Source organism: Oncorhynchus kisutch, linkage group LG13, assembly GCF_002021735.2.
Source record: "Oncorhynchus kisutch isolate 150728-3 linkage group LG13, Okis_V2, whole genome shotgun sequence".
NCBI classification, from domain to species: Eukaryota; Metazoa; Chordata; class Actinopteri; order Salmoniformes; family Salmonidae; genus Oncorhynchus; species Oncorhynchus kisutch.
The window spans coordinates 26,497,602-26,524,250 of record NC_034186.2 but is presented as its reverse complement, the minus strand read 5'-3'; the positions used below and the strand labels follow the sequence as shown (position 1 = coordinate 26,524,250).

Genomic DNA, 26,649 nt, shown 5'->3' with positions numbered 1-26,649 from the left:
TGTTTTACATAGTTGAACCTGTTATTACTCCAACCTCGTGAAAGTGACAAACTGACACATTTTAATTTGCGTCAAAAACAACTTTTTATCGAACGAGTGCCTAGGATTGTAAGACTTGCACATGCGCAGTTGATGTGATTCTGCACAGCCAAGACATCGCCTACAAGTGTGATGGGCGATTTCTGTTGGAGAAGCACTTTCTGCTTATCTTCACACTGTACTGTCTTTGACTTTATCGTGCGATAAACTGATTTCATCGTGTTTATAGAACATTGGTGCTGTGAGATTATGATGTATGAGGAGAAACGTGTTGCTGAAATACTGCCTAGGAATGTATCCAATGATGATGTTTAACAAATAATCTTTTTTTTGCCACTCTGCACAACCTCGCCAAAGGATCACTGGCTCTGTCGGGGGCGAACGACAGAGTAGCGGAAAGATTTAGTGTATCGTCAGGCTAATTTTGCACGGCGTAATAGGCTCCACCTGCAGAACAGGTGCTACCACATAGCTCCACCTGTATCACGGAAATGGGGAATAACGAGGCAACGCAACAGAAAGCCGTATTTGGATTAATAACATTGAATTTATCACATTAATACAACTATAACCACGATTTGAACATTAAATAACATTCGATATAGTCCTAAAAAAATCGGGAAGACAGAATTCAAGGATTGTATGAAATTTGAAAATGAAAGTTTTTGAAAGTTTTAACCTTTGTGGACATGCTGTCACCGTTGTAATTATTTTGTCGCTGGTAAGAAATATACACAATTGAGTATCTAATACAAGGATAATGAATATGGCTATGTATTTGAATAAATTGCAAACTTGTGTAAATATTTGTGTGTAGTTTACAGACTACCACCACACATCACAACTCACAACTAATATCCACAAATGTCACATTTAGTGCCAGGTCATTAGCTGACCTCGTTTCAAATGTGATGTTTAAATATGTACATACCAGACTAGGCCCACGATGCTTTTTGGCCATTTTCAGCAATTGAAATCTGTATGAATATGCATTTTACCAGTCTTAAATTTCAACAAAAGTGATTATATTCCAGCCATAACACACTGATAGTCACCAGTGCTGCCTGGAGGCATCTCCGAATGAATCTTACAAAAAAGTTAGAGTGAGGAAAATTCCCCCAGGCTTTACTCATTATTTCCGTTTTCTTGGTTTTATAAAGGGATAATACACTAGAGACATTACCCATTTATTACAGTAAACCATTCAAGGAGAGGTCTTCTGAACACAGCAAGCATGCTATGCAATGGACTTAACGTTACTGTTGAATCCAGCTAATTTCCACCTATATTTAATTCATCTCGACCAGGCACTATGTGAGTCTTCATCCCACATCATGCCTACCTCCTCATCCCCAGCTGGAGAGAGCTCAGTGCTGCATGGTGATTCCATACAGTTTGACTTGGTCCCAGACATAGTGATGCATGGCTCAGTGGTCCAAGTTAGTTACCAGTGCTCCAGGGCCTGTGAGGTGGGAGTGGAGGTGGTGGTCTCCACACAGACCAAGACAGGAGTGGCTGTCTTCAGGAGGAGATGGACCAACCACAGACGCCTCCATGTCCCCAGGACTCATCCAGTGAAGCTTTGGTTCCCTCCAGACATGGCCTACAGAAAGGACCTCTTCATGAGGCACACATTGGACGTCCATAATGTGATGGTTCGAGCCTGGTTGGACCACCTTGAGCAAGGCAAAGGAGACAAAGGCCATGTGAATAGGACCAGCACATACAATGGGTCCCTGGTGAGGACGTTCAAAGTGCTTCAGGCAGTACTTCCATCTGAGCGTCCAGCTAGACTTTATCCTGGGTGCCCCTCCTGGATGGCTGATCTTATGTGGCAGCTGACCAGAGACAGAATCCGCCAGTGCCCACATGAGTCAGGTCTGGTCTCAATCAACCAATCAGGTTTTGTACTATATGTGTGTGTTACAATTAGACTCACATTGCTGTCAAGTACACTTTATGATAAACAGTTTGGTGCCAGTGAATTGAGACATAGAAAGAAAAATACTGACATTATTTATTTTGTTAAAGAAGGTATTCTCAGTCCTTGTTATAGTTTTAGTGTATACTAATATTTTCTTCAATTGATTTGTAGACACTGTGGATATATTGACATTTCCAATGGTTAGCACTGGAAAGAGTTTTGGAGTGATTCGCAAGATCCACCCTTTCATCAACAGAGATCTTGAGAGAGATCGTGTCCTCACTGTGGAGCAGCCCAGGTTTGGATTTAACTTCCCTCTAAATAGTATTTATTTGCATTCATGACACATTTCCCTACGTTATCATGAGAGCTGATCCTTTGGGTAGTCTTGTGGAGAACAACTGCAAGTGCACTGACAATGTCACCTGGAATGACTCACATAAACATGAATAAGTATAACCAGTATAATGCCAAATTAATTATACAATATATATTATGACCTCTCTTACAAAGTGAGTTATTTTAAAGTTCAACTAAAAGGGTCAATGATTTAGCATTTTGAAAATGATAGTTTCAGTCATCTGATATTTCTGACTCCATGCACCTCCTTAGGTCAGTTACAGAAAGATCTCTGTCTGTTCAATGCTGACAGCTCATTTCACTTCCATTTTTAATTCACTTAGCATATACATTTCCATATGCTACAGTTCTTTATTGTTTACATGCTTTAAACAATGCATTGAAAGATCAGCGAACTAACCTATGTAGAAGATGATACCAGTGGGCATGCTTTATGGATGCTTAAGGATGGATGCATAATCTAAAATCTAATCAAGATATAATCACAGATTACAACTACACAAATTCATTAAATCTCCTCCCTGCGGCAGCTATGGAACAGTGACACAGAAAATGTAATGTGAAAGATCTCATTAATCTCCCTTTCCCCAGTATCACAGTGTCTATATGGGTCTTTCTGGTGCAGTGGTGTGACAAGAAACTGTGTGGAATCATCCATCATGTTGATCAGAACAGCAAATACGACACTCCTCTGATGCAGCTCACTAACACAGGTGAGGCATAGCATGGTCTCACTTGATACTTATGATGTAATGTTGGGCTGTGAATGTGATCAAGCTGCTGTGTCTTTGCGCAGTAGGTAGGTAGTGTTATGATTGGATATCAGCATGCATTATGGTAGATGTCTGTTTTAGGATTTAATAAAGTACTGTCTACTGTTTAGGAGATATCATAATTCAGGTTCGTGTGGTGTCTGGGGGAGATAAGGCATTCAGAGCCCACACAGCTCTGCCTCTCTGGACCTGGATCAGACTAGACTGCTTCATACAAGGCTCTAAGGTACCATACAATTGAATTTAATAAACTATTATTCCAATGATTGGAAATTGGATTTATCACCAGCAAGATATACTGAACAGAAATCTAAATTAAACATGCATTAATTGAAAATATTTTACTAAGTTGCATTTCATATTCATAAGAAATCAGGCAATTTAAATTAATTCATTAGGCCTTAATCTATGGATTTCACATGACTGGCCAGTGGTACTGGGGAGCCAGGCCCAGCCATTCAGAGTTAGTTTTTCCCCACAAACTGCCTTTATTACAGACATAAATAATCCTCATCACCCACCACCCCTCAGACGTTCCCACAGGTGAAGAAGCTGGATGTGGAGGTCCTTGGCTGGCGTGTTTACATGTGGTCTGCGGCCAGTTGGATGTACTGTCAAATTCTCTAAAACGACATTGGAGGCAGCTTATAGTAGAGAAATGAACATTAAATTATCTGGCAACAGCTCTGGTGGACATTCCTGCAGACAGCATGCCAATTGCATGCTTCCTCAAAACTTGTTTAATCTGTGGCATTGTGTTGTGTGACAAAACTACACATTTGAAAGTGGCCTGTTATTGCCCCCCAGCACAAGGTGCACCTGTGTAATGGTCATGCTGTTTAATCAGCTTCTTGATATGCCACACTTGTCAGGTGGATGGATACACTTGGTAAAGGATAAATGCTTACTAACAGGGATGTAAACACATTTGTACACAACCTTTGAGATAAATAAGCTTTTTGTGTGTATAGAAAATGTCTGTGATTTTTTATTTCAGATCATGAAACACTTGACATGTTTTATTTATATTTTTGTTCAGTGTACATACAGCAACAACATATGCATCAGAGACACAATTGGTAGCTTAGGGTGCTACAGTTAGGAATGGGGTATATCATTAAAGTCCCATGTCAGAATTTACATCCCATCTTTTCACATCATGGTATTTATATATACTTTATATATTGGAGTTTTGGGGCTATGATTATGAATTTATGTCTTGTGTGTCTTTCAGGTGACACTGCAAGTTAAACCTGAAATGACATCGGGAGGAATGGTGGGGAACACACACATATTTGAGTAAGGCATCAAAGCTTTTTGGATAATTACAAACTTTTTTCAGACATAAATATTTTGATATGTAAACACAGAAAAGGGATTGGAGTGAACTTTGGTGTTTTTAAGACTTGCACACTTCAAACTGCACCAAAAGCCTTGTGGAGGGCTTTGCATAACTTAGTGTCAATATTTCTTTTGAATGTTGAGTGTTGAATATTTTGCAGCTTTCAGAGTGACATCCATTACAATGACACTGGTGGATACTTTGTGATTGGAGGGGGCAGGTTCATGCCAGGTTTCCATGGCTATTTTGGACCAATCAAATACTATCGTTTGGGCACAGAAAAGGTGTGTCCAAATGCCTTAACTTTTTTTTAAACAATTGTTCAATATGAGAAATGAAAATGTACAGAAATGTACTATATAGGCCTTACTGTACTACTGTATTAAGAGGTATATGTTCATGTTGTTACAGTATTATGACAGTTAAATATATTACAGGTGATCAACTTCCTTTCCCCTGCCAAGACATTAGAGGGCCTGGAAAAGACTCACAGAGAGTGTGATGTTATCAGAGAAGTCACTGCAGCCTTTCTTCAGGCTGTGACACACAACCAGGAAGTCTTTATGACAGGTGAGCTCTATACTGTTTAGATTAATGTTTAGTCATCTGTGTGAGTTGTGTGCCAACACCAAATGGATCTGTGTCTTGAAGGCAAACCCTAGCACTGTGAATATGGAGTCTGGGGTAGTTTTATGCCACATTATTTTGGAGAAACCAGATCTGACTGAGTTAGATTTTTCAGGTTTATGTCACTCTCACTACATCAGTTTATGGAGAAGGTTTGGACAGAATACATGTAGGCAGACATGGACCTGGGAGGCACAGAAGAAGCACCGTGTACTTTTCACCTTCTTAGAGACCCAGCTAAAGGACTTCACCACAGGTATATTACCTATAGGCTACCCATCTCATACAGGTGCCTTATGTACTTAAACCTACATCGCCTGCAGGTAGTGTTTGACTGCACCTCACATATTCTTGGTTACATTTACTGTATCTACTCCATTGATACCTGTAGGAACTAAGAACAGGAGAACACCCCTTTACCTTGGAAGCAGATTGTTTGAGCATGTAGTGAATAGACTGTCCAATAGAGGAAGCAACCAGATGGACTCCACCACCACCACCTCCTCCCTGATAGCCCTGCTGCAGATGTCCTCCTGCTATGGCTACCACCACTCCTCCTTGCTGCTCTCCACCATCCACCTGGCTGGCCTGGGGGCCCCTGTGGACCAACAGCAGGTAACGACCAGTCACCTGACCTCGTCACGGGTAATACCACCTTTGTCATGAGCTGTATGTGACCCCGGACCCATGATGAGTGACCTTGTTATGACCTCTGTGTATTCCAGGGTCATGTCTACAGTCTGATTGGTGCACTGGGAGACAACCGTTTAGCCCTCATGCATTTGGGCTACAAACACACACAAGGAATTGACGGGTTCCCCAAAGACTTTGACATGGCGTACAGTTACTACTCCAATGTTGGGGCACAGACCAGTATTGACCAAGACCGGGTACTGGGGAATCAGGTGAATTTATAAAAAAAGGACTTGAGGAACTTTAGTTGTACTGTTACGTTAGTATAACTGTTAACCATACATTTCCTCTCACCCCAAGCAATATATCACGGAGCACATTCTTATAAGCAACGAGGACCACCTGAACAGCCTAACTCATGAGACAGGTGACACCTTTCAGTATATCAAACTTCAAGCTGACAGAGGAGACGTTGAATCACAGGTACAGTATATATCAAGATACTTAGAAATCATTGCGCTTTTAGTCTAGACTAAAGTACTTAGAAGTGTCTTCTACGTCAAGTTAGGAATGATTCAAGGGAATAAATCTGAAAATGACACAACTTCACTTATGCAGAAACATCTAGCAAAGCTTCTATTCTGGGGTCAAAATGGTGTCTCTAAGGACGTTGGGAGTGCAGTTAAGTGGTATGCTAAGAGTGCCATGGAGCTGGAGGATCCTGCAGCCATGTATGAGTACTCTATCTTATTATTTAAGGTAAGCATCATGTCTTGTGTAAGTAGGGATATAGGACTTCAATATTGCCAGATATGTGTTGTGTATGTGTAGACTGATTAGAGGACTGATTGATAATGGTCTCTCCAGGGACAGGGGGTGAAGAGGAACATGACTCTGGGTCTTCAGATATTGGAGAAAGCTGCAGCCAAGGTATGTGTGCTGTAATACTCTACCTTGTGGTGTGTGTTTGTGTGTGTCTATGTGTGCTTGCCTTTAATGTGCATCTCTGACCCCAGGGTTCAGTCCAAGCCTTGAATGGGCTGGGATGGTATTACAGCACCATACTGAGAGACTACAAGACTGCCTACAAGTACTTTGAACAGGCTGCCCACAATGGCAGTCATGACGGCATGTTTAACCTGGGTGTGTATTACTTAAATGGGAAGAACCCACACAACCCAGAAAAGAATGAGGTAGGACCAACTTCACCCATCCTTTTTCAAATCAACTTGAGTTTTAAGTAGGAAGCCTTTTTCAGGTTTATGAAGGGTCTAATACTCATTGTGTTTTCTGTACTCCCCAGACTGCTGCGTTTCATCTCTTCCTAAACTCCTCCCTCTATGGTCACGTGGACGGGGCGGTGCAGGCGGCCTGGTACCTGTCCACAGGAAACCTGGAGGGGGTCTCCCGGGACACAGAGAGGGCTGTGATGTAAGTCTCTATTCCGCACAGCTCAGGGAGTGAAGAAAACCCCTGTATGGTCCACTGCACCAGAGGGTAGCTGCAGAAAAGTGTCATCTGACTAAATGCTGGACTAATTTAAGGACCTGTGTATTTGCATATATAAAAATAAGTGCCACTGTCACAGCGTGGCTTAGAGCGAGAGACCCTGCGTAGTGCAGTTACTCGTCTTATGAATCCTCAGATGAAGCTGTTAGTGTCACAAAAATAGGGGAAACTCCCCAGGCGGGGGGACAAACAAAAACCCACAAATTCTGACAAACTCCAAGCATTGATTATGCAAGAATGGGCTGCCATCAGTCAGGATGTGGCCCAGAAGTTAATTGACAGCATGCCAGGGCAGATTGCAGAGGTCTTGAAAAAAAGGGTCAACACTGCAAATATTGACTCTTTTCATCAACTTCATGTAATTGTCAATGAAATCCTTTGACACCTATGAAATGCTTGTAATTATACTTCAGTATTCCATAGTAACATCTGACAAAAATATCTAAAGACACTGAAGCAGCAAACTTTGTGGAAATTAATATTTGTGTCATTCTCAAAACATTTGGCCACGACTGTACTTTCTGTTGTTTTACGGTAATAATGATGTCAGGGTAATAACAATACTTTGTTGATGTCGTTATGTGATGAACCTCTCTGATTCAGTACATGTTTTATGTATTATGTTGTCCTGCCCTCTAGCATGCTGAAACAGATCTGTGAGCAGAATGGTTACCTGGGATACATCGTAAGAGAGGCTCTTCAATCCTACCTCCAGGGCTTCTGGTGAGAGAAGCAAAATAGACTCTAGTTCATCAATCAAATTTCCCTCATATTCATTTGATTTGTCAAATCGAGTTACTGATGTTACAGTGTTTGTGTTTGTGTGTGTGTGTGTGTGTGTGCACGTGTGTGCACGTGTGTGTACATGGGTATGGGTTGATGTATTGTATTGTTCCTAAAGGGGCGAGGCTCTGGTCAGGTATGCCCTTGCCGCTGAAACAGGTTTGGGAGTGGCCCAGAATAATGTTGCCTACCTATGTGAGGTAAGGAGTCTGGCATTTGAATTCTTATTTTCTCATAGAAAGATACTGTATCTCTCATATTCTTCTAAAGCCAATTAGTTCAGATTTAGTGACACATTCATTTGAGAGACACACAAAGACACCCCAGGGCGTTGACAGAGAGACATTCATTACCATAAGCCATATCATACACTTGAGTTACCACTCTTTTTTGATTGCAGGAGTTGAAGCAGAGCTATGATTGTCAATGGAGGTATTATAACCATTCCACAATGAACTATGCCCCACATGATTCTGGTGAGTTCCTGTCCTACAGTGTCCTCACAGACTATAGTCAGTAGTGGAAAAGCTAGTTTACATAAAGCACCTGTTAGCATCTGTTAGCCTGGTCCCAGATCTGTTTGTGCTCTTGCCAACTCCATTGCTTTCATTGGTTTCATTACAAAGAGTGACAATGAGTAGGCATGATGGCACAGACTGACACTCAGGCTATCGCTCTGGTTCCAGGTTTGCTGAAGATGGGCGACTACTACTACTCAAGCAGCAGGCTAGGAGCTGTTGATCAGGCTATATCACTGTACAGCAGAGCAGCCCTTGCAGGCAGTTCTCAGGTGTCTTACCATGTATTATCACTGTCATTTACATGCTACAATTAAGCCTCCAGAATCTTTGAGCCTTCTGTAAAAGTAACAGTAATCAGAATTATAATGTGTTCATACATGTCAGTTTGCATGTTACTGTTCTTATAATGATTTTTTCCTTATGAACCCTCAGGGAATATATAAGTTGGTGGTTTTGGCAGAAGAGGGACATGATGTCCCATTGATCATCAGAGACAGATTAAACATATCAATTCATGATGGGCTAGACATTGTGGTGGAGAGACTCTTACAAAGGTACTTCCCCTTCTATATAGCAGAATCATATCAGACTCATCATGACTAATGAATAATAGACCGTGTATGCCAATGCTTTGTTTTGTTCTGTTTTTCCCCCATAGATGTGTAGAGTTGGATGAAGATGAGGATCTGACACCATGTACTTTAGCTCTACTCAGGGTCCGCATGGGAAAATCCTGGAGAAAAATGACTCAAGACCCTATACAGCTGTCACTGGTAGGCCTTTATATTTAAGTATGACAAGGACCAGGGTTTCTCCTGCTCATCATGTGATCTGACCATGACTAGTCAGACCCATATGACAATGTCTTTATCAATCACATCCCACTGGGGTGTGGGACGTCAGCTCAAATTTCGTCATGTCATTGGATTTAGGTTAAGATTTGGGTGAAAAAACGACGAAATGGCCTTATGTTGATGACTTTTTGCAAATCCAATCAGAATTTCCATATTGATTCAACCTCTTCACATCGATTATTTTGGTTGAAATGACATGGGAACAATATTGATTCAACCTGTTTTTTGCCAAGTGGGATAGCTCATGGTTTTTAACAAAATAAAATGCAAGACAATTTCAAAGCTGTCTAATGGAAATACAAATGTGATCCTGTAAATCCTGTCTTCCAGGTTTATATATCTGTCGTTACTCTCATCATTGCTCTGATTACTGTGCTAATCCAAAGTGCTCTGGGTAAGTCAGTTTCCTGAATACCTCCTTGCTAAAATACTGTTACATTTCAGTGTAATAGTGAATAGTCTTAATGTCCACCTATCATGATCACATTTCCATATCTTATCACCACCTCTGTATAGGCATCTACATATGTATGCCACACGGTGGTACTGTTGCCTCTGTCACAAACTTGTTGCGTTACAGCTACAGCTTAATGTTAAATACATCAGAGGAGGTTGGTGAAGGGAGGACCGCTTATAATAATGGCTGGATTGGAATCAATGGAATGGTATCAAAAACTTGGAAACCATGTGTTTGATACTGTCCCATTTATTCCATTCCAGCCATTACAATGAGCACGTCCTCCGATTTAGCCACCATTGGAATACTGTGCCGTTCTGCACGTGTCATATTTATTTTTGTCCCCTCCATTGTAAATATAGAAAGACCATGTTAAATTGTAAAACCGACCCATTGTTTTTTCATGACAAACTCTTGTGATTTATTACATCAATGCTTGACTGGTAAACAGTTTCTTTGCCTCCAGAGTGTCTCCAAGTGCACATCCCAGCTAGACAACGTAGGCATACCACTGACCGTGCAGTAGATGACAGGACAGGGACATCCCCTGTCAATCAAGCAGAAGTCAATGGGAATGGACAGCAGGACCCGAATGACCCCATCAGGAGAGAAGACAGAATGTCCAGAACTGTTAGAATGGCCCAGGGTCTATGGTCCATTCTACTGAGGGATGGACAGAGAATGCAGCAGACAGTTGACCTGGCTGTTACTGTGTCTGGGGTGTGTCTCTGTGTCCTCTGCACATTGATCCTCCATCATCTGCTCTGATAGTTGTCTTACAGGAAATGCCTGAGACAGAAGATAACATATAAAGGAATGTATATGCTTTATGTTGGGAAGCAAGCCTGTAAATATGATAAAACTGCATTTTCTGAGATATCTGACTAATTTTAACTGACAAGTGGGAGTGAACAGACTCATATGACTGATACAGATGTAGGATCTTAATTTGATCACTCTTTTGTTGCTGATAAGTTTTCTGTACAGGAGGAAATGCAGATGAACTTTGTGATTTGCATAAATTCACTGAAAACTCACATTTACAAACAGTTACATTAACAGTATTGCACTTTTCATGTAGCCTACTTTTGGCCAGCTAATAGCCTAACCGCTGAGCAACATTGTGGACTAAATGTTCAAAACCTGTTGCTGCAGGATTATTTTTCTGTGACAATATAGGGCAAATGAAGATCTTACATCTGTAGGTGTATGAGTCTGCTATCTGGTTGTTTTGTTTCAGCCACATGGTGCTGAATCACACGTTTTTTTTCTGGGGCTCCTAAACGTCTGTCTGTTTGGGGCCGGTACGTTAGGTTAGTCCAAGGCCGATCAGAACGACTAGTTTCTGCTGGTTAACTTATTACAGTTTTTGTCTGAACAGTTGTCCAGAATCTGCTTGATTTATTGGTAAGGGTTATGAATCATACGTACAGTTAAAGTCTGAAGTTTACATACACCTTAGCCAAATACATTTAAACTCAGTTTTTCACAATTCCTGACATTTAATCCTAGTAAAAATGTCCTGTCTTAGGTCAGTTAGGATCACCACTTTATTTTAAGAATGTGAAATGTCAGAATAATAGTAGAGATAATAATTTATTTCAGCTTTTATTTCTTTCATCACATTCCCAGTGGGTCAGAAGTTTAAATACACTCAATTAGTATTTGGTAGCATTACCTTTAAATTGTTTAACTTGGGTGAAACATTTCGGGTAGACATTTCGGGCAAACTTCCACAAACTTCCACAATAATTTGGGCCCATTCCTCTTGACAGAGCTGGTTTAACTGAGTCAGGTTTGTAGGCCTCCTTGCTCGCACACGCTTTTTCAGTTCTGCCCACAATTCTTTTTATGGGATTGAGGTCAGGGCTTTGTGATGGCCACTCCAATACCTTGACTTTGTCGTCCTTAATCCATTTTGCCACAACTTTGCTTGGGGTCATTGTCCATTTAGAAGACCCATTTGCGACCAAGCTCTAACTTCCTGACTGATGTCTTGAGATGTTGCTTCAATATATCCACATAATTTTCCTATCTCATGAGCTATCTATTTTGTGAAGTGCACCAGTCCCTCCTGCAGCAAAGTACCCCCACAACATGATACTGCCACCCTCGGGCTTCACAGTTGGGAGGGTGTTCTTCGGCTTGCAAGCGTCCACCTTTTTCCTCCAAACATAACGATGGTCATTATGGCCAAACAGTTCTATTTTTGTTTAATCGGACCAGAGGACATTTCTCCAAAAAGTACTATCTTTGTCCCCATGTGCAGTTGCAAAGCGTAGTCTTGTCTTTTTTATGGTGGTTTTGGAACAGTGGCTTCTTCCTTGCTGAGCTACCTTTCAGGTTATGTCAATATAGGACTCGTTTCACTGTGGATATAGATACTTTTGTACCTGTTCCCTCCAGCAACTTCACAAGGTCCTTTGCTGTTGTTCTGGGATTGATTTGCACTTTTCTCACCAAAGTACGTTCATCTTTAGGAGACAGAACACGTCTCCTTCCTTGCTCCCAAGGATGAACCAGACTTGTGGAGGTCTACAATTTTTTTCTGATGATTTCTTTTGATTTTCCCATGATGTCAAATAGTCACTGAGTTTGAAGGTAGGCCTTGAAATACATCCACAGGTACATCTCCAATTGACTCAAATGATGTCAATTAGCCTTCCAGAATCTTTTAAAGCCATGACATAATTTTCTGGAATTTTCCAAGCTGTTTAAAGGCACAGTCAACTTAGTGTATGTAACTTCTGACCCACTGGAATTGTGATACAGTGAACTATAAATTAAATAATCTGTCTGTAAACAATTATTGGAAAAATTACTTGCCAAAACTATAGTTTGTTAACAAGAAATGTGTGGAGTGGTTGAAAAACTAGTTTTAATGACTCCAACCTAAGTGTATGTAAACTTCCGGCTTCAACTGTAACTATGATGGGTTACCCAGAGTAAATATGGTGGGTCCGCAAGAGTATGTGCAGTGTGTGCAGCATTCCTAGACCCTTGCCCAGGGTTTAAGTCAGAATTTTATTCATGCAATGAACTGTCTGTTCTCAGTATGTGGGTCAATGAGTGAGATATGATTGTATTAATGAACTGTCTGTTCTCAGTATGTGGGTCAATGAGTGAGATATGATTGTATTCTGTGAAACACACTAAGCCCCGTCTTCATGTAGATACAGTACTTCAGATAAGGATTTCGTATTATGGGGATGGTAGAACTGTTACTCTGTATCTGAGTTATGGATTTCATAATAGGTTGGGGAACTTCGAGGAGCTAAACAGCAGCTTTCTAGTATTTGCTTGATCAGCTGTTATTTACAGCATAAACTGCAACTGTTGTAGGGCTCTCTCTTTCTCTCTCATTAATATGCAGTTATTTAATCATTATATGACGATTGATATTACCTTGAATCTTGGCAACAACAAACACTGTGGCCAAATGTAATAAATGTGACAGTTTAACTGCTGTCACGTTGTACTTTGTAATACTGTTCTGTTTAGTCAAACTCATTTAATAGAAATGTTTCCCAAGGGCAACCTTTATAATCATTTATGGGTTGGTTTTTTTCATGGAGACTTTTTGACTTTGTCAACATCCAGGACATACAGAGATTGAGTTGATGCGTGGTCTCAGCCATGCATTATACCATAGTCTATAAACTGTCCTTTCAGAAAATAAAGACCAACATTTATTTGAAACAGCTGAGTATTCAACTATCTATCCAAGGTTATCACCAGTTCCAGAACTTTCTCTACCTGCATATTTTCTTTAATTACTATAACATTACTCAGTCAAAGAATAGATTGAATTGGTAATGTATGAATCAATATTTGAGAAATCATAGCAATGATTACCTTGTATTTGGTTTTCTGATTTGCTGCCATTTGTGCCAATTGATTTAGACACTGTAGTTAACTATAAAGTACTATCACTGTATTCAGAGTTCTACTCATGAAGTGCACCTTGGCTTGAACAGGGGTGGTCTCCCAGGTGAACTATAGGGCAGGACAGGCAAATGCGTGGCAGGAGGTGATGCAGCATGCACACAGTGTACCTGCTGGTCTCTATGGGCCAGCAGGATGTTGGCCTTCACTCCTGACCAGGGAAAGGTTCTGCCCAGATAGCTACTGTCCAAAGGCACATCTGATACATTTCACTTACTACTATCAGTAGTACACACTGATTCAACCTCCCAAAAACCAGCTACAGCATTGGAGCACAACTCACCCGGGGTAACCAGTCTACTGTACCCATTAGCTTCCAGTTTTGCATTATCAACCACATGACCAGGCATTTTGAAATCTACAACATAAAATATAACATAATACCAGCTCAGCCATGCAAATAACCTTTCAGTTGTTTACCTATAAGCATGACACAAACTGATGCTTTGGTTTCTAATATTTATTGATGAGAGACAATACTGTGAAACCCATATAAAACAAATACCAACATGTATTCAGTCCGACAGAATGTAAAATTACAGTCAGTCATGATACAATACACAATGCAATACAGTAAATGATCAAATAGGAACATTACACTATTTGGAAATATATCACAACATTCTGTTTACAACTAAAATTTGTATTATTTACAAACATCAAAAGGTAAAACATTTTAAATAGTCAGTGATGCATTAATAAAACTTTTTTTTAAAGTGCATGTTTATCCCATTCTATTTTATCATGAAAGTTGAAATGATACATTCAATAAACATGATCAAAAATATATGACGGATGTGCATAATGAGTTTGTATGATTCCATGGAGTGGTTTTAGCTATATATGGTGATGTTCTCCTACAAGAAGTACAGCTGCTGTGTTCGGGCCTTCACCACTTCATGATACAGTATCACCGAAACAGAGACTGGTTAACTCCATAAAGCCTGAGCAAATGTGGAGGATTACATATATGTTACAAATAGGTTATATATGTCTTACAGATATGTTACAGTGAATTCATAACTGTGTCAGAGCTGTGTAGCTTTCACAGTTTCCTTGGGAGCTTCTAGTGGCTCATCGTCTCTGGTTAGGGCTGGGTTATCATACATCTCTTGACTCTTCTTCCTCTCCTTACCACCCTTCTCTTCATCCTCAGTCTTCTGGCAGCACTTACAGCAGCAGCAGCAGCGGGTGCCGCAGAAGGCCATGCCAGACATAACCACTCCATCCCAGGGGGCCATGGAGTGCAGTGGGCGGGGCAAGAAGTCCCAGTTCCGGAGCCTGCTGGGCAGGTACCGAGGACAACGCGTCTGCATCAGGTTGACGATGATGATGAAGATGGCCAGGACAACGATGGGCACGGCCACCCCCACCAGGGCCTGCCAGCCGGCCAGGGAGAGCCCCAGGATGGTTAGGGGCATGAGGAAGAAGCAGAGCAGGAGGTAGATCGCTGCGAACCAGCGGTAGTTGGCTGTGCGGTTCCCCAGGGCTCTGGCCAAGCGGATGGGGATCCGAGTGAAGGGGATAGGATACCACAGCAGGATCCCCGCTATGTTGAAGAAGAAATGGCATAGTGCAATCTGCAGAGGAGATGCAAACAGGGTGAGTGAGACTTCAATAACACTGATGTATAGAGAGACAGAGTGGACAGAGAGCAATATGACACCGCCATAAAAATAAATGATTACTACAACAAACCTGCAGTGAGTTGGCCAGGGTTTCCCCGGGAGCAGCCATAGCAGCAAGAATAGCAGTGGTAGTTGTGCCGATATTAGAGCCCAATGTCAGGGGATAGGCTCTCTCAAGGCTAATAACACCAATACCTGTTGGACGATAGAGAGAAGGAATAAGACATGGGCCAGAGGAAAATAATACAAGCAGGGTTACATGATACTGAAAGAATACTTGAGTGTACAGTAGGTTTGGATGCCATAGGAGCCAGCTAAAGGTAAATGGATAGATAGACGCTAAACAAATATGCCTAACTACTCACCAACAAGGGGCGTGATTGCAGAGGTGAAGACAGAGCTGCTCTGAACGATGAAGGTCATTCCTGCTCCGACCAGGATGGCAATGTAACCAGTGACCCAGCCGAAGGGGAAGGGGAAGTCTGAACAGACAAGACAGAGCAGGTTAGGCATGGGCTCCCGAGTGGCGCAGCGGTCTAAAGCAATGCATCTCAGTGCATCTCACTATAGACCCTGGTTCGATTCCAGGCTGTATCACAACCGGTCGTGATTGGGCGTCCCATAGGGCGGCGCACAATTGGCACAGCGTCATCCGGGTTAGGGTTTTGCCGGGGTAGGCCGTCCTTGTAAATAAGAATTTGTTCTTAACTGACTTGCCTAGTTAAATCAAAGTTAAAAAGCTTGGAGACCATAACCTTAAGATCACTTTGACTGTATTATGACCCCTTCAACATCAAAGTGAATTTTAGGATTACTTTCAACATAAACATCAAAGTGAATTTTAGGATAACTTTCAACATAAACATCAAAGTGAATTTTAGGATAACTTTCAACATAAACATCAAAGTGAATTTTAGGATAACTTTCAACATAAACATCAAAGTGAATTTTAGGATAACTTTCAACATAAACATCAAAGTTAATTTTAGGATTACTTTCAACATGAACATCTAAGTGACCATAAGAATCACAGGATAGTCATGTAACAGGACCAGAGCACCTGATGTGACCTTCAATCTGCAGAGTGGCTAATCCTGTGTTATCAAACAGGGTGTATGTTCTACCAGCGTTCTGAGTAGACTGGGAAGATAGCCAATTTCTTCTCACCTGTGTTGAGCACCTTTTTGATGACCACGGCCACCTGTCCCTTGAGCATGGAGTTGAGCAGCTTGACGATGAGGATGAGGCAGGTACAGAGGATGAGCAGGGACAGGGCCAGCAGGATGAGGCCCACAGCCAGGTCAGGCAGGTTAGCATAGGCAAAGATATGGTTACCTGCATGGGAAGATGCCAAATGTTATTAAATATATACCTGAGACAAGGGTGGGATAAAACTGAAAGATTAGAGAGAAGGTCATTAGTTTGTTGAGATTAGTGATAAGGTCATGTTTCTGTCCTGACAGGACTTCCACCGATCTGATGGAAAGGATAGGAAGGAAGAATGTTACTTCAACAGTCAACATGTTTTTTCCCCCATAGCTTCTACACTTAGCCCTGACATGTCTGGTGACCCAAAGTAATGGGTTACTTTACAACTGGATCTGATCCAAGCCAAAATGAGTGATGACCCTTTCCCTTATTTTGATTGGCTGATTTTCCAAGCATACAGGTATTAATTTTGTTTGGCTGTGTGGAGTGCTGGCCCGTCGATCGGCCTTGGGCCACTCAGGTGCTTCAGCTGGCCAGAATGAATGGGACTTTTAAGCGGGCAGAGGGGGTGATGGGAGGGTATTTGAGCAGGTAGAAGAGGTGAGGGGAGGGTATGTGATGAGTCACTAAATCAACTGAATGGAAGTCATTGTCCTTGTAACAGGTGGTGGTGGTGGTGGGGGGGTTGTTCTCTGGTTTCACAGATGTTTGGCTGAGCGTATCAGGTAATCCAAATTGCTCTGTATAGGCCTTTTATGGGATCATGGCACAGTGATTGTACTGTACTTACATCTCTCTAGATTGATCGTCTCAGTAGCATTTATCTGCGTCCATGTCTTGTTGCCTTCCTCCCAACAGGGGACGCCGGTCGTGCAGTTGGCAGCTGAGGGAACTGTTATATTTAAAAGAGTCTAAAAAATAATAATACACGTTTTTTCGCCAATACAGATAAAATGCACAGTGCATAATCATTGTAATCAAAACCTATGGAAACAATAACATCCACTTTGACTAGTAAAGAAAGGTATTTTTATTAAAGGTCCAACACAGCCATTTTTACCTCAATATCAAATCCTTTCTGGGTAACAGTTAAGTACTTTACTGTAATTGTTTACCAATCAAATGGTCAAAAAGAAACAAAAATAGCTTCTTAGCAAAGAGCTAATTCAAGCTGGAATTTTGATAGGACTGTCTGGGAGTGGTCTGAGTTGGGAGGGGAAAACTGAAAATGTACTGTTTTTCGCAGAGAGGTTTGGATCTCTCTTATTTGTCTATTAACTGATTTACCACCTGGTGATGTCACAAGGCATGCCCAAACAGGCTGACACCAAAATAGGCTGACATTTCAGGCGGTCTTTTCTAACAGCGCACACACTAATAGGGCATTATAATAATTTTCACAATTTCACAGTATTATTCCAAACTCATAGTGGAAAATATATATAAAAACACAGGAAATCACGTGTTTGACTGCACTGGGCCTTGAAAAATACCACCTTCATCATGATATAGTGGCAATAAAGCACTGGTCCTTATAAGTAGAATCACTCTGGCCAAGCTAAAAGCTGTCAAACATTAACTCTACGACAGAGGGCTTAAGAGATAACACTCCCAGCTATACTACATATTTATCTTGTTTTCTTACTGTTGGAAAAGTCTTCATCATCAATCATCACAAACTTGGTCAATAATAACCCATTGTTTGACTATCTGATGAATAATTCCGTGATTTACCGTGATTTTCTCTGTTTTGCACCAGATTTTGATCAGACTCTTGTTTCTGGCCGCTGGGTCACCCGTGGCAATGTCACTGATGACCGTTTTATCCAGCTAGAGGAAAAGAAAGGCTTCTGTTCAGTTGTATATCATTTTATTATGGCCTACTAAAGTTCTCTATCAACTCAAATGTAACATTAAGCTGATGTTTCAAATATGTTTCAGGGTTGTATAGGTGTCTTGCTAGCCTTTGGAAAGTATTCAGACCCCTTGACTTTTTACACATTTTGTTACGTTACAGTCTTATTCTAAAATGGATTAAAACAAATATTTCCTCATCAATCTACACACAATACCCCTTAATAATGAAGCAAAAACAGGATTTTTGCTGATTTATAAAAAATAAAAAAAATGAAATATAACATCTACCTACAGAAGTATTCAGACCCTTTACTCAGTACTTTATTGAAGCACCTTTGGTAGTGATTACAGCCTTGAGTCTTCTTGGGTATGACGCTACAAGCTTGGCACAACTATATTTGGGGAGTTTCTCCCATTATTCTCTGCAGATCCTCTCAAGCTCTGTCAGGTTGGGTGGGGAGCGTTACTGCACAGCTATTTTCAGGTCTCTCCAGAGATGTTCGCCCAGGCTCTGACTGGGCCACTCAAGGATATTCAGAGACTTGTCCCGAAGCCACTCCTGCGATGTCTTGGCTGTGTGCTTAGGCTCGTTGACCTGTTGGATGGTGAACCTTCGCCCCAGTCTGAGGTCCTCAGCTCTTTGGAGCAGGTTTTCATCAAGGATCTCTCTGTACTTTGCTCCGTTCAAATTTCCCTCAATCCTGACTAGTCTCCCAGTCCCTGCCTCTGAAAAACATCCCCACAGCATTATGCTGCCACCACCGTAGGGATGGTGCCAGGTTTCCTCTAGAAGTGACGGTTGGCATTCAGGCCAAAGAGTTCAATATTGGTTTCATCAGACCAGAAAATCTTGATTCTCATGGTCTGACAGTCTTTAGGTGCCTTTTGGCAAACTCCAAGTGGACTGTCATGTGCCTTTTACTGAGGAGTGGCTTCTGCCTGGCCACTCTACTATAAAGGCCTGATTGGTGGAAAGCTGCAGAGATGGTTGTCCTTCTGGAAGTTTCTCCCATCTCCACAGAGGAACTCTGAGTGACCATCGGGTTCATAGTCAACTCCCTGACCAAGGCCCTTCTCCCCCGATTTCTCAGTTTGGCCAGGCGGCCAGGTCTAGGAAGAGTCTTGGTGGTTCCAAACTTCTTCCATTTAAGAATGATGGAGGCCACTGTGTTCTTGGGGACCTTCAATACTGCAGAAATGTTTTGTGCCGCGACACTTTCCTGTCTCGGAGCTTTACGGACAATTCCTTCGACCTCATTGCTTGGTTTTTGCTCTGACATGCACTGTCAACTGTGGGACCTTATATAGACAGGTGTGTGCCTTTCCAAATCATGTACAATCAATTGAATTTACCACAGGTGGACTCCAATGAAGTTGTAGAAACATCTCAAGGATGATCAATGGAAACAGGATGCACCTGAGCTCAATTTGGAGTCTCATAGCAAAGGGTCTGAATACTTATGTAAATAAAAAAAAACTAGATTTCTGTTTTAAATTGTTTATACATTTGCGAAAACTTCTAAAAACCTGTTTTCATTTTGTCAGGTGCATTAGGGACACTCATGTGATAATAATAAATGCCATTTAGCAGACACTTTTATCCATAGCAACTTACAATCATGCATGCATAGATTTTAGATATGGGTGGCCCCAGCGGGAATCAAACCGACAATATTTGCTGTTGTAAGCGCCATGCTCTACCGAATGAGCCACACAGGACCACCTATGTTGTAGCAAACTGTCAGTCGATGACACAGTCGATGACATAGCAGGCAACCATTGGTTGATGTCTGCAATGTCTGGGCAGGAGCAAAAGTACTATCCTTAGCTTGCTCATAGTTAGTTAAAATCCCATGATGTACACCAGATGACATCATCCAGAATAGCATTTTATATTGTGATTAACAAGATGCTTCATGATTGTGAAATGCTGCTCCTACCTCTATGATGGCACTGGTGAGGGGGTCAGTGATGACGTTTAGCAGGTCAGGGGCATTGTCACCCCCCTGGATGTTAAAGGAGTCGATGACAATCTTGGTGAGTTTATACAGGACACCAGTTGCTGCCTCCAGCGGCAGCAGGATCAGCACAGACAGCCAGTTAAAGAAGTCATGCACCGTGGCACCAGCAAACGCCCTGGAAGAAATAACACCAGGATCGACATCTCACTATTTATCCAGCATGATACAATTCTGCTTGTTACCAAGCAACAAATTAGAATGATTTTTTATAGTCCAAAATGGTGAAGTAAACTTCTATCAATTTAGGCTGCTTAGAAAGTGATCCAGTCAGATGTACCTGCGGAACTCATTTCTGTCTCCTGCCTGCATCATTGCCACGATAGTGTTGGTGACTGAGGTTCCAATGTTGGCTCCCATAATGACAGGCACGGCAGACTGGACCTCCAGCACTTCAATGAAGATACAATCACTTTAGGTTTATATGAGACAATAATCACTTGGCTTTGATCATGTAGTTATGTATACAGATGCGTATGTATGAGTGAGTGCAAATGTGTTTGTTTACATTTTAGCAGACGCTTTTATCCAGAGCAACTTATAGGAGCAATTTGTGTTTAGTGCCTTGCACAAGGACACATACAGATGTTTCACCTAGTTGGCTTGGGGATTCAAACTAGCAACCTTTGGTTTACTGGCCTAACACTCTAAACCGCTAGGCTATCTGTTTGTGTGTGTATGTGCATCCTGTACATGCGTGAATGTCTATGTGTGCATGTGTGTATGTGTCCCATGTGTACTTGTATGTGTGTATATACTCACATCCAGAAGACACCATGCTGACCACAATAGAGGAGGACGTGCTAGAACTCTGGACTAACACTGTGACCAGCACTCCAATCACCAGGCCAGCCACAGGGTTGGACAGCACCGCATTATCTTGGAAGATGTCCCCGGCTGCCTTACCTATGGATACACAGTGACACACAGCCAAATTCATCATGAAAACATCCCATAAATGGTTTGATATCCATAAACAGACAATTTTATGATATTTAGAAACAGAATAAGAGGACAGTTGTAATTGTGAATAATATTGTGTAATGTCATCAACATGAAAGTCTGAGAGTATCATTAAATGAGCAGAGCTAAAACATAAGTATGGACAATAGGTCCCATATCAGGACCTGGTTGACAACAAAGATTCACTTTTAATTATTTTAATTTGATTATGACTGTATATTATATGATTGGGTTGGGTTGAATTCATTTTGTCTACACTGACAGAGAGAGAGAGAGTGGGTTTAATGTTACCTCCAACTAGCTGGAAAGCAGAGCTCAGGACGTCCAGAGAGCAGACGAACATGTAGAGAAATCCAACCAGCAGAATAAACTTGACGATGGAAGTCAGAACCCGCATAACCTTCCCTTTGGCATCCAACTCTGTTTCCAAAAAGTGACTGCATTTTTGTTGGTGTAGTCACACAGGTTCTCACTTCAACATTGATTTTCATTCCCGTGATTGGCATTTTTCCTATTTTGTTGCCTTACAACCTAAGGCATTTTTTGGGGGGGTTGTATCATTTGATATACACAGCATGTGTAGATGCAAAGTATTTTTTATTGTGAAACAAACAAGAAATAAGATTTAAAAAATAGAAAACTAGAGTGTGCATAACTACCCCCCCCCCCCCAAGTCAATACTTTGTAGAGCCACCTTTTGCAGCAATTGTAGCTGTAGGTTTCATGCCACAGGTTCTCAATTGGATTGAGGTCTGGGCTTTGACTAGGCCATTCCAAGAAACTTAAATGTTTCCCCTTAAGCCACTCAAGTGTTGCTTTAGCAGTATGCTTAGTGTCATTGGGATGGTGGTTCACCCTCCTGCTGGAAGGTGAACCTTCGTCCCGGTCTCAAATCTCTAGAAGACTGAAACAGGTTCCCCTCAAGAATTTCCCTGTATTTAGCGCCATCCATAATTCTTTCAATTCTGACCAGTTTCCCAGTTCCTGCCGATGAAAAACATCCCCGCAGCATGATGCTGCCACCACCATGCTTCACTGTGGGGATGCTGTTCTCAGGGTGATGAGAGGTGTTGGGTTTGTGCCAGACATAGCGTTTTCCATGATGGCCATCTGATGAGAGTACCTCCTTCCATATGTTTGGGGAGTCTCCCACATGCCTTTTGGCGAACACCAAACGTGTTCGCTTATTTTTTTCTTTAAGCAATGGCTTTTTTTCTGGCTACTCTTCGGTAAAGCCCAGCTCTGTGGAGTGTACAGCTTAAAGTGGTCCTATGGACAGATTCTCCAATCTCAGCTGTGGAACTTTGCAGCTCCTTCAGGGTTATCTTTGGTCTCTTTGTTGCCTCTGATTAATGCCCTCCTTGCCTGTTCCAGAAGATTTGGTGGGCGACCCTCTCTTGGCAGGTTTGTTGTGGTAACATATTCTTTCCATTTTTTAGAATGGATTTAATGGTGCTCCTTGGGAAGTTCAAAGTTTCTGATATTTTTTTATAATAAAACCCTGATCAGTACTTCTCCACAACTTTGTCCCTGATCTGGTTGGTGCCGCTTGATTAGTGATGTGGCAGACTCTGGAGCCTTTCAGAACAGGTGTATATATACTTAGATCATGTGACAGATCATGTGACACTTAGATTGCACACAGGTGGACTTTAACTAATTATGTGACTTCTGAAGGTAATTGGTTGCACCAGATCTTATTTAGGGGCTTCATGACAAAGGGGGTGAATACATATGCATATACCACTTTTCCGTTTTGTATTTTTTTAAAACAAGTAATTCTTTTTAATTTCTCTTCACCAATTGGGACTATTTTGTGTATAAAAATCGATGTAAATTACAGGTTGTAATGCAACAAAATAGGAAAAACGCTTTGTTGGGAATGAGGTACAATTTCAGATGCAACCACACTCTATCTCACCTGACCACTTGAGTCCAGTGTCCTGCAGTTCAGGGAGGTTCCAGGGGTCATCCTCATCCGGGTCCTTGTCCACCAGGTCCATGGTAGAATATGCCGACAGGACGACTGAGTCTTTAGGTGCCTTACAAGCATCATCTGTGAGATTAGGATAATAGTGAGTGGAGGTTGCCTCTGTGTGTGGTGATGCTGCCTGGTGGTGATGTATGGACTTCATAGATAGTAAAGCGTAGCCTACTGTACATACCAAGAGTGGGAGACGGAGTATCTCTAAATTCTGGATGAAGAGGCATTGCCCTATAGGAAAAAATAACTTACTTTGCGGTAAACCATGAAGATCATGTAGCAAACCTCAAGGTATATTGGAGTAAGGCTAAACAGTTTGGAAAGAAAAACATTTAAATGTGAAAAGCCAGTAACGGTTCACTTTTTAAATATTTTTCTCTCTCAGAGGAAACAAATACACAGTCCTTTTATATTGAGACACCTCTATTTGATAGTTCCTAAATATTTTATATTTTTGTATCCTCCAGCGCATAGCCAAGCAATCTTGTGCCTGTCACAAGATGTTACCAAATATGAGAATTTCTCCTTTAAATTATGGAAATGTATTCCATGGGAATAACTCATGGTGATGTTGCTTTTTCACATCCACATTGATAAAGTCCACAGAGAAATACAAATATGACTGTATGCTAGGGGCCTACAATCCTCAAGAAACCATACAAAAACTTGAATCAGAAAAGCTCTCTAAACTCAGATTTTCCAAGGTTCAAAATGAGTTATCTCAAACAAAAATAGTGTACAACAGAGGCATACTATGCCTATTACTAGGCTATAACTAATACAATGAATACCTATTATTCTAATAATAACAATAATAGTTATATCATTGTTATCTTTGCAACATTTGACAAAAAAAGAAAGCAAGGTTAAACAGCAGAAGGTAGCACTCCTGAAAACAAGCTTGACCAGTCATTGGCTCCACATTGTGTGTAGCTGCATGCCAACAATAATAATAATCATCATCATCATTTAGAGGTTATAAACAAATACAGCTATAGGTAACAATTCCTAACATGTCCTTGTTTGTTGTAGTTTTATTTTGTTGTGATATTACCTGAATGAGTCTTGTTTGTAATGTATGGTATATTGCAGTATGAAGAGTGGTAATACACACCTGCAGTGGAGGCTTTTGCAGGAGTCCTTCACCTGAGCTACCTGGATACCGCAAGCTGCTTATAAAGCACAAAACACGCTGGACCCTGACTGTTCAAAGTCCGTGGCAAAAGGGGCGCTCTGACAGTGAGTGAGTGATCTTACCAGAGCATCTGCAGTGAATGTAGACCAGGCAACATCAACTGATTAGTGTATGATGGAATATTACTACTCTGGCATGGGTTTTTACAACTTTGTTGGCACTAGGAAGAAAGTAGGCTAATGCCTGTCATAAACTTTTTTATTTTGGTATTTTTTTGCGTGATGATAGCAGCAGTCAATCTCAGATTATGGCGAAAAGAAAAGTAGCAAATGAACTAGGCGTAACCAAATAACCTTGATGATTTCAACATGGATTTACTGTATTGCCACATTTTCAAATATCTAAAAGGCCAGTCTGTGAATATTTATCACACTTTGATTGAGAATAGGGTATTCAAATAACAGATTTATAGAAGTTTTGTCTTCCAAATTTAATTAAGACTTTCAACAGGTTTAGACCATCTAGATTATTGCTAACCCTAGCCCTTTTCCTGACCTTAACCTAATTATCCTGAACTGCTACGTTAATTATCTTAACCTGCTACGTTAATTATCTTAACCTGCTACGTTAATTATCTTAACCTGCTGCTTAAATGACCCTAGAACCTGCTATGTTAATTATCTTAACCTGCTACGTTAATTATCTTAACCTGCTGCGTTAATTATCTTAACCTGCTACGTTAATTATCTTAACCTGCTGTGTTAATTATCTTAACCTGCTGCGTAAATGACTCTAGAACCTGCTACGTTAATTATCTTAACCTGCTGCGTTAATTATCTTAACCTGCTACGTTAATTATCTTAACCTGCTACGTTAATTATCTTAACCTGCTGCGTAAATGACCCTAGAAACTGCTACAAAAAAGTTGCTTTCGATTTGAGCTGTATCAAAGTGGCATGTTTTAGGTTGTCCTGGCCGGCTCAGTTTGCATTTGTGTGTAATGCATTTCTCTTCTGAGTGGAGAAACATGCTCTCTGGTGGTGGCTTGTGGTGGCATTTGTAGGTTAAGCCAAATTCTTTGGCAAATATTGTAGAGAACAAAAACAACAGTAAAGTATGTTGTGGGTAAAAAATGTTTAAAATCTACAGTGGGGCAAAAAAGTATTTAGTCAGCCACCAATTGTGCAAGTTCTCCCACTTAAAAAGATGAGAGAGGCCTTTAATTTTCATCATAGGTACACTTCAACTATGACAGACATAATGAGAGAAAAAAAATCCAGAAAATTTATGGTGGAAAATAAGTATTTGGTCACCTACAAACAAGCAGGATTTCTGGCTCTCACAGACCTGTAACTTCTTCTTTAAGAGGCTTCTCTGTCCTCCACTCGTTACCTATATTAATGGCACCTGTTTGAACTTGTTATCAGTATAAAAGACACCTGTCCACAACCTCAAACAGTCACACTCCAAACTCCACTATGGCCAAGACCAAAGAGCTGTCAAAGGACACCAGAAACAAAATTGTAGACCTGCACCAGGCTGGGAAGACTGAATATGCAATAGGTAAGCAGCTTGGTTTGAAGAAATCAACTGTGGGAGCAATTATTAGGAAATGGAAGACATACAAGACCACTGATAATCTCCCTCGATCTGGGGCTCCACGCAAGATCTCACCCTGTGGGGTCAAAATGATCACAAGAATGGTGAGCAAAAATCCCAGAACCACACGGGGGGACCTAGTGAATGACCTGCAGAGAGCTGGGACCAAAGTAACAAAGCCTACCATCAGTACCACACTACGCCACCAGGGACTCAAATCCTGCAGTGCCAGACGTGTCCCCCTGCTTAAGCCAGTACATATCCAGGCCCGTCTGAAGTTTGCTAGAGAGCATGTGGATGATCCAGAAGAAGATTGGGAGAATGTCATATGGTCAGATGAAACCAAAATATAACTTTTTGGTAAAAACTCAACTCGTCGTGTTTGGAGGACAGGAATGCTGAGTTGCATCCAAAGAACACCATACCTACTGTGAAGCATGGGGGTGGAAACATCATGCTTTGGGGCTGTCTTTCTGCAAAGGGACCAGG

General features: G+C 41.3%; 2 protein-coding genes across 3 annotated transcripts; one reads left to right on the top strand and one right to left on the bottom strand.

Annotated features, from left to right (window-relative positions):
* The first annotated feature begins 521 nt into the window (after nt 1-521).
* LOC109903001 (protein sel-1 homolog 3) lies at nt 522-13,521 on the top strand. 2 transcript variants are annotated; one of them, XM_031785890.1, is made up of 24 exons: nt 522-760; nt 1,347-1,917; nt 2,135-2,261; nt 2,915-3,036; nt 3,207-3,322; nt 4,331-4,395; nt 4,599-4,722; nt 4,876-5,008; nt 5,181-5,321; nt 5,457-5,680; nt 5,791-5,970; nt 6,059-6,181; nt 6,317-6,457; nt 6,566-6,628; nt 6,715-6,891; nt 7,002-7,129; nt 7,847-7,930; nt 8,109-8,190; nt 8,391-8,466; nt 8,677-8,780; nt 8,944-9,065; nt 9,170-9,284; nt 9,696-9,759; nt 10,289-13,521. In XM_031785890.1, the coding sequence occupies exons 1-24, from the start codon at nt 695-697 to the stop codon at nt 10,588-10,590; spliced, it is 3,450 nt and encodes a 1,149-aa protein (XP_031641750.1). In that variant the 5' UTR covers nt 522-694; the 3' UTR covers nt 10,591-13,521. The 2 variants fall into 2 exon arrangements, with proteins under 2 accessions (XP_031641750.1, XP_020355260.2); XM_020499671.2 differs by having other exon boundaries at nt 531-760; nt 10,274-11,205.
* A 688-nt stretch (nt 13,522-14,209) lies between these two features.
* On the bottom strand, nt 14,210-24,618 carry LOC109903002 (sodium-dependent phosphate transport protein 2B). Its single transcript, XM_020499672.2, has 13 exons — nt 24,541-24,618; nt 23,608-23,657; nt 23,364-23,498; nt 21,734-21,862; nt 21,242-21,385; nt 20,760-20,871; nt 20,402-20,597; nt 18,339-18,434; nt 17,395-17,515; nt 16,563-16,730; nt 15,761-15,877; nt 15,466-15,590; nt 14,210-15,347 (listed from the first exon to the last, which is right to left on the bottom strand). The coding sequence occupies exons 2-13, from the start codon at nt 23,651-23,653 to the stop codon at nt 14,796-14,798; spliced, it is 1,941 nt and encodes a 646-aa protein (XP_020355261.1). The 5' UTR covers nt 23,654-23,657; nt 24,541-24,618; the 3' UTR covers nt 14,210-14,795.
* Nucleotides 24,619-26,649: the final 2,031 nt, after the last annotated feature.

Bases quoted from the DNA above. Each gene is read 5' to 3' on its own strand.
- LOC109903002 (XM_020499672.2), bottom strand. From the start codon at position 23,653: ATGCCTCTTCATCCAGAATTTAGAGATACTCCGTCTCCCACTCTTG. The intron at 20,872-21,241 runs GTGAGTATATAC...TCTTCATTGAAG, and splicing joins CAGCATGGTGTCTTCTGGAT to TGCTGGAGGTCCAGTCTGCC. The intron at 15,348-15,465 runs GTTTGTTGTAGT...TCTCCTCTGCAG, and splicing joins CCCTGGCCAACTCACTGCAG to ATTGCACTATGCCATTTCTT.
- LOC109903001 (XM_020499671.2), top strand. From the start codon at position 695: ATGAAAGTTTTTGAAAGTTTTAACCTTTGTGGACATGCTGTCACCGTT. The intron at 3,323-4,330 runs GTACCATACAAT...TGTGTCTTTCAG, and splicing joins GCTTCATACAAGGCTCTAAG to GTGACACTGCAAGTTAAACC. The intron at 6,629-6,714 runs GTATGTGTGCTG...CTCTGACCCCAG, and splicing joins TGGAGAAAGCTGCAGCCAAG to GGTTCAGTCCAAGCCTTGAA.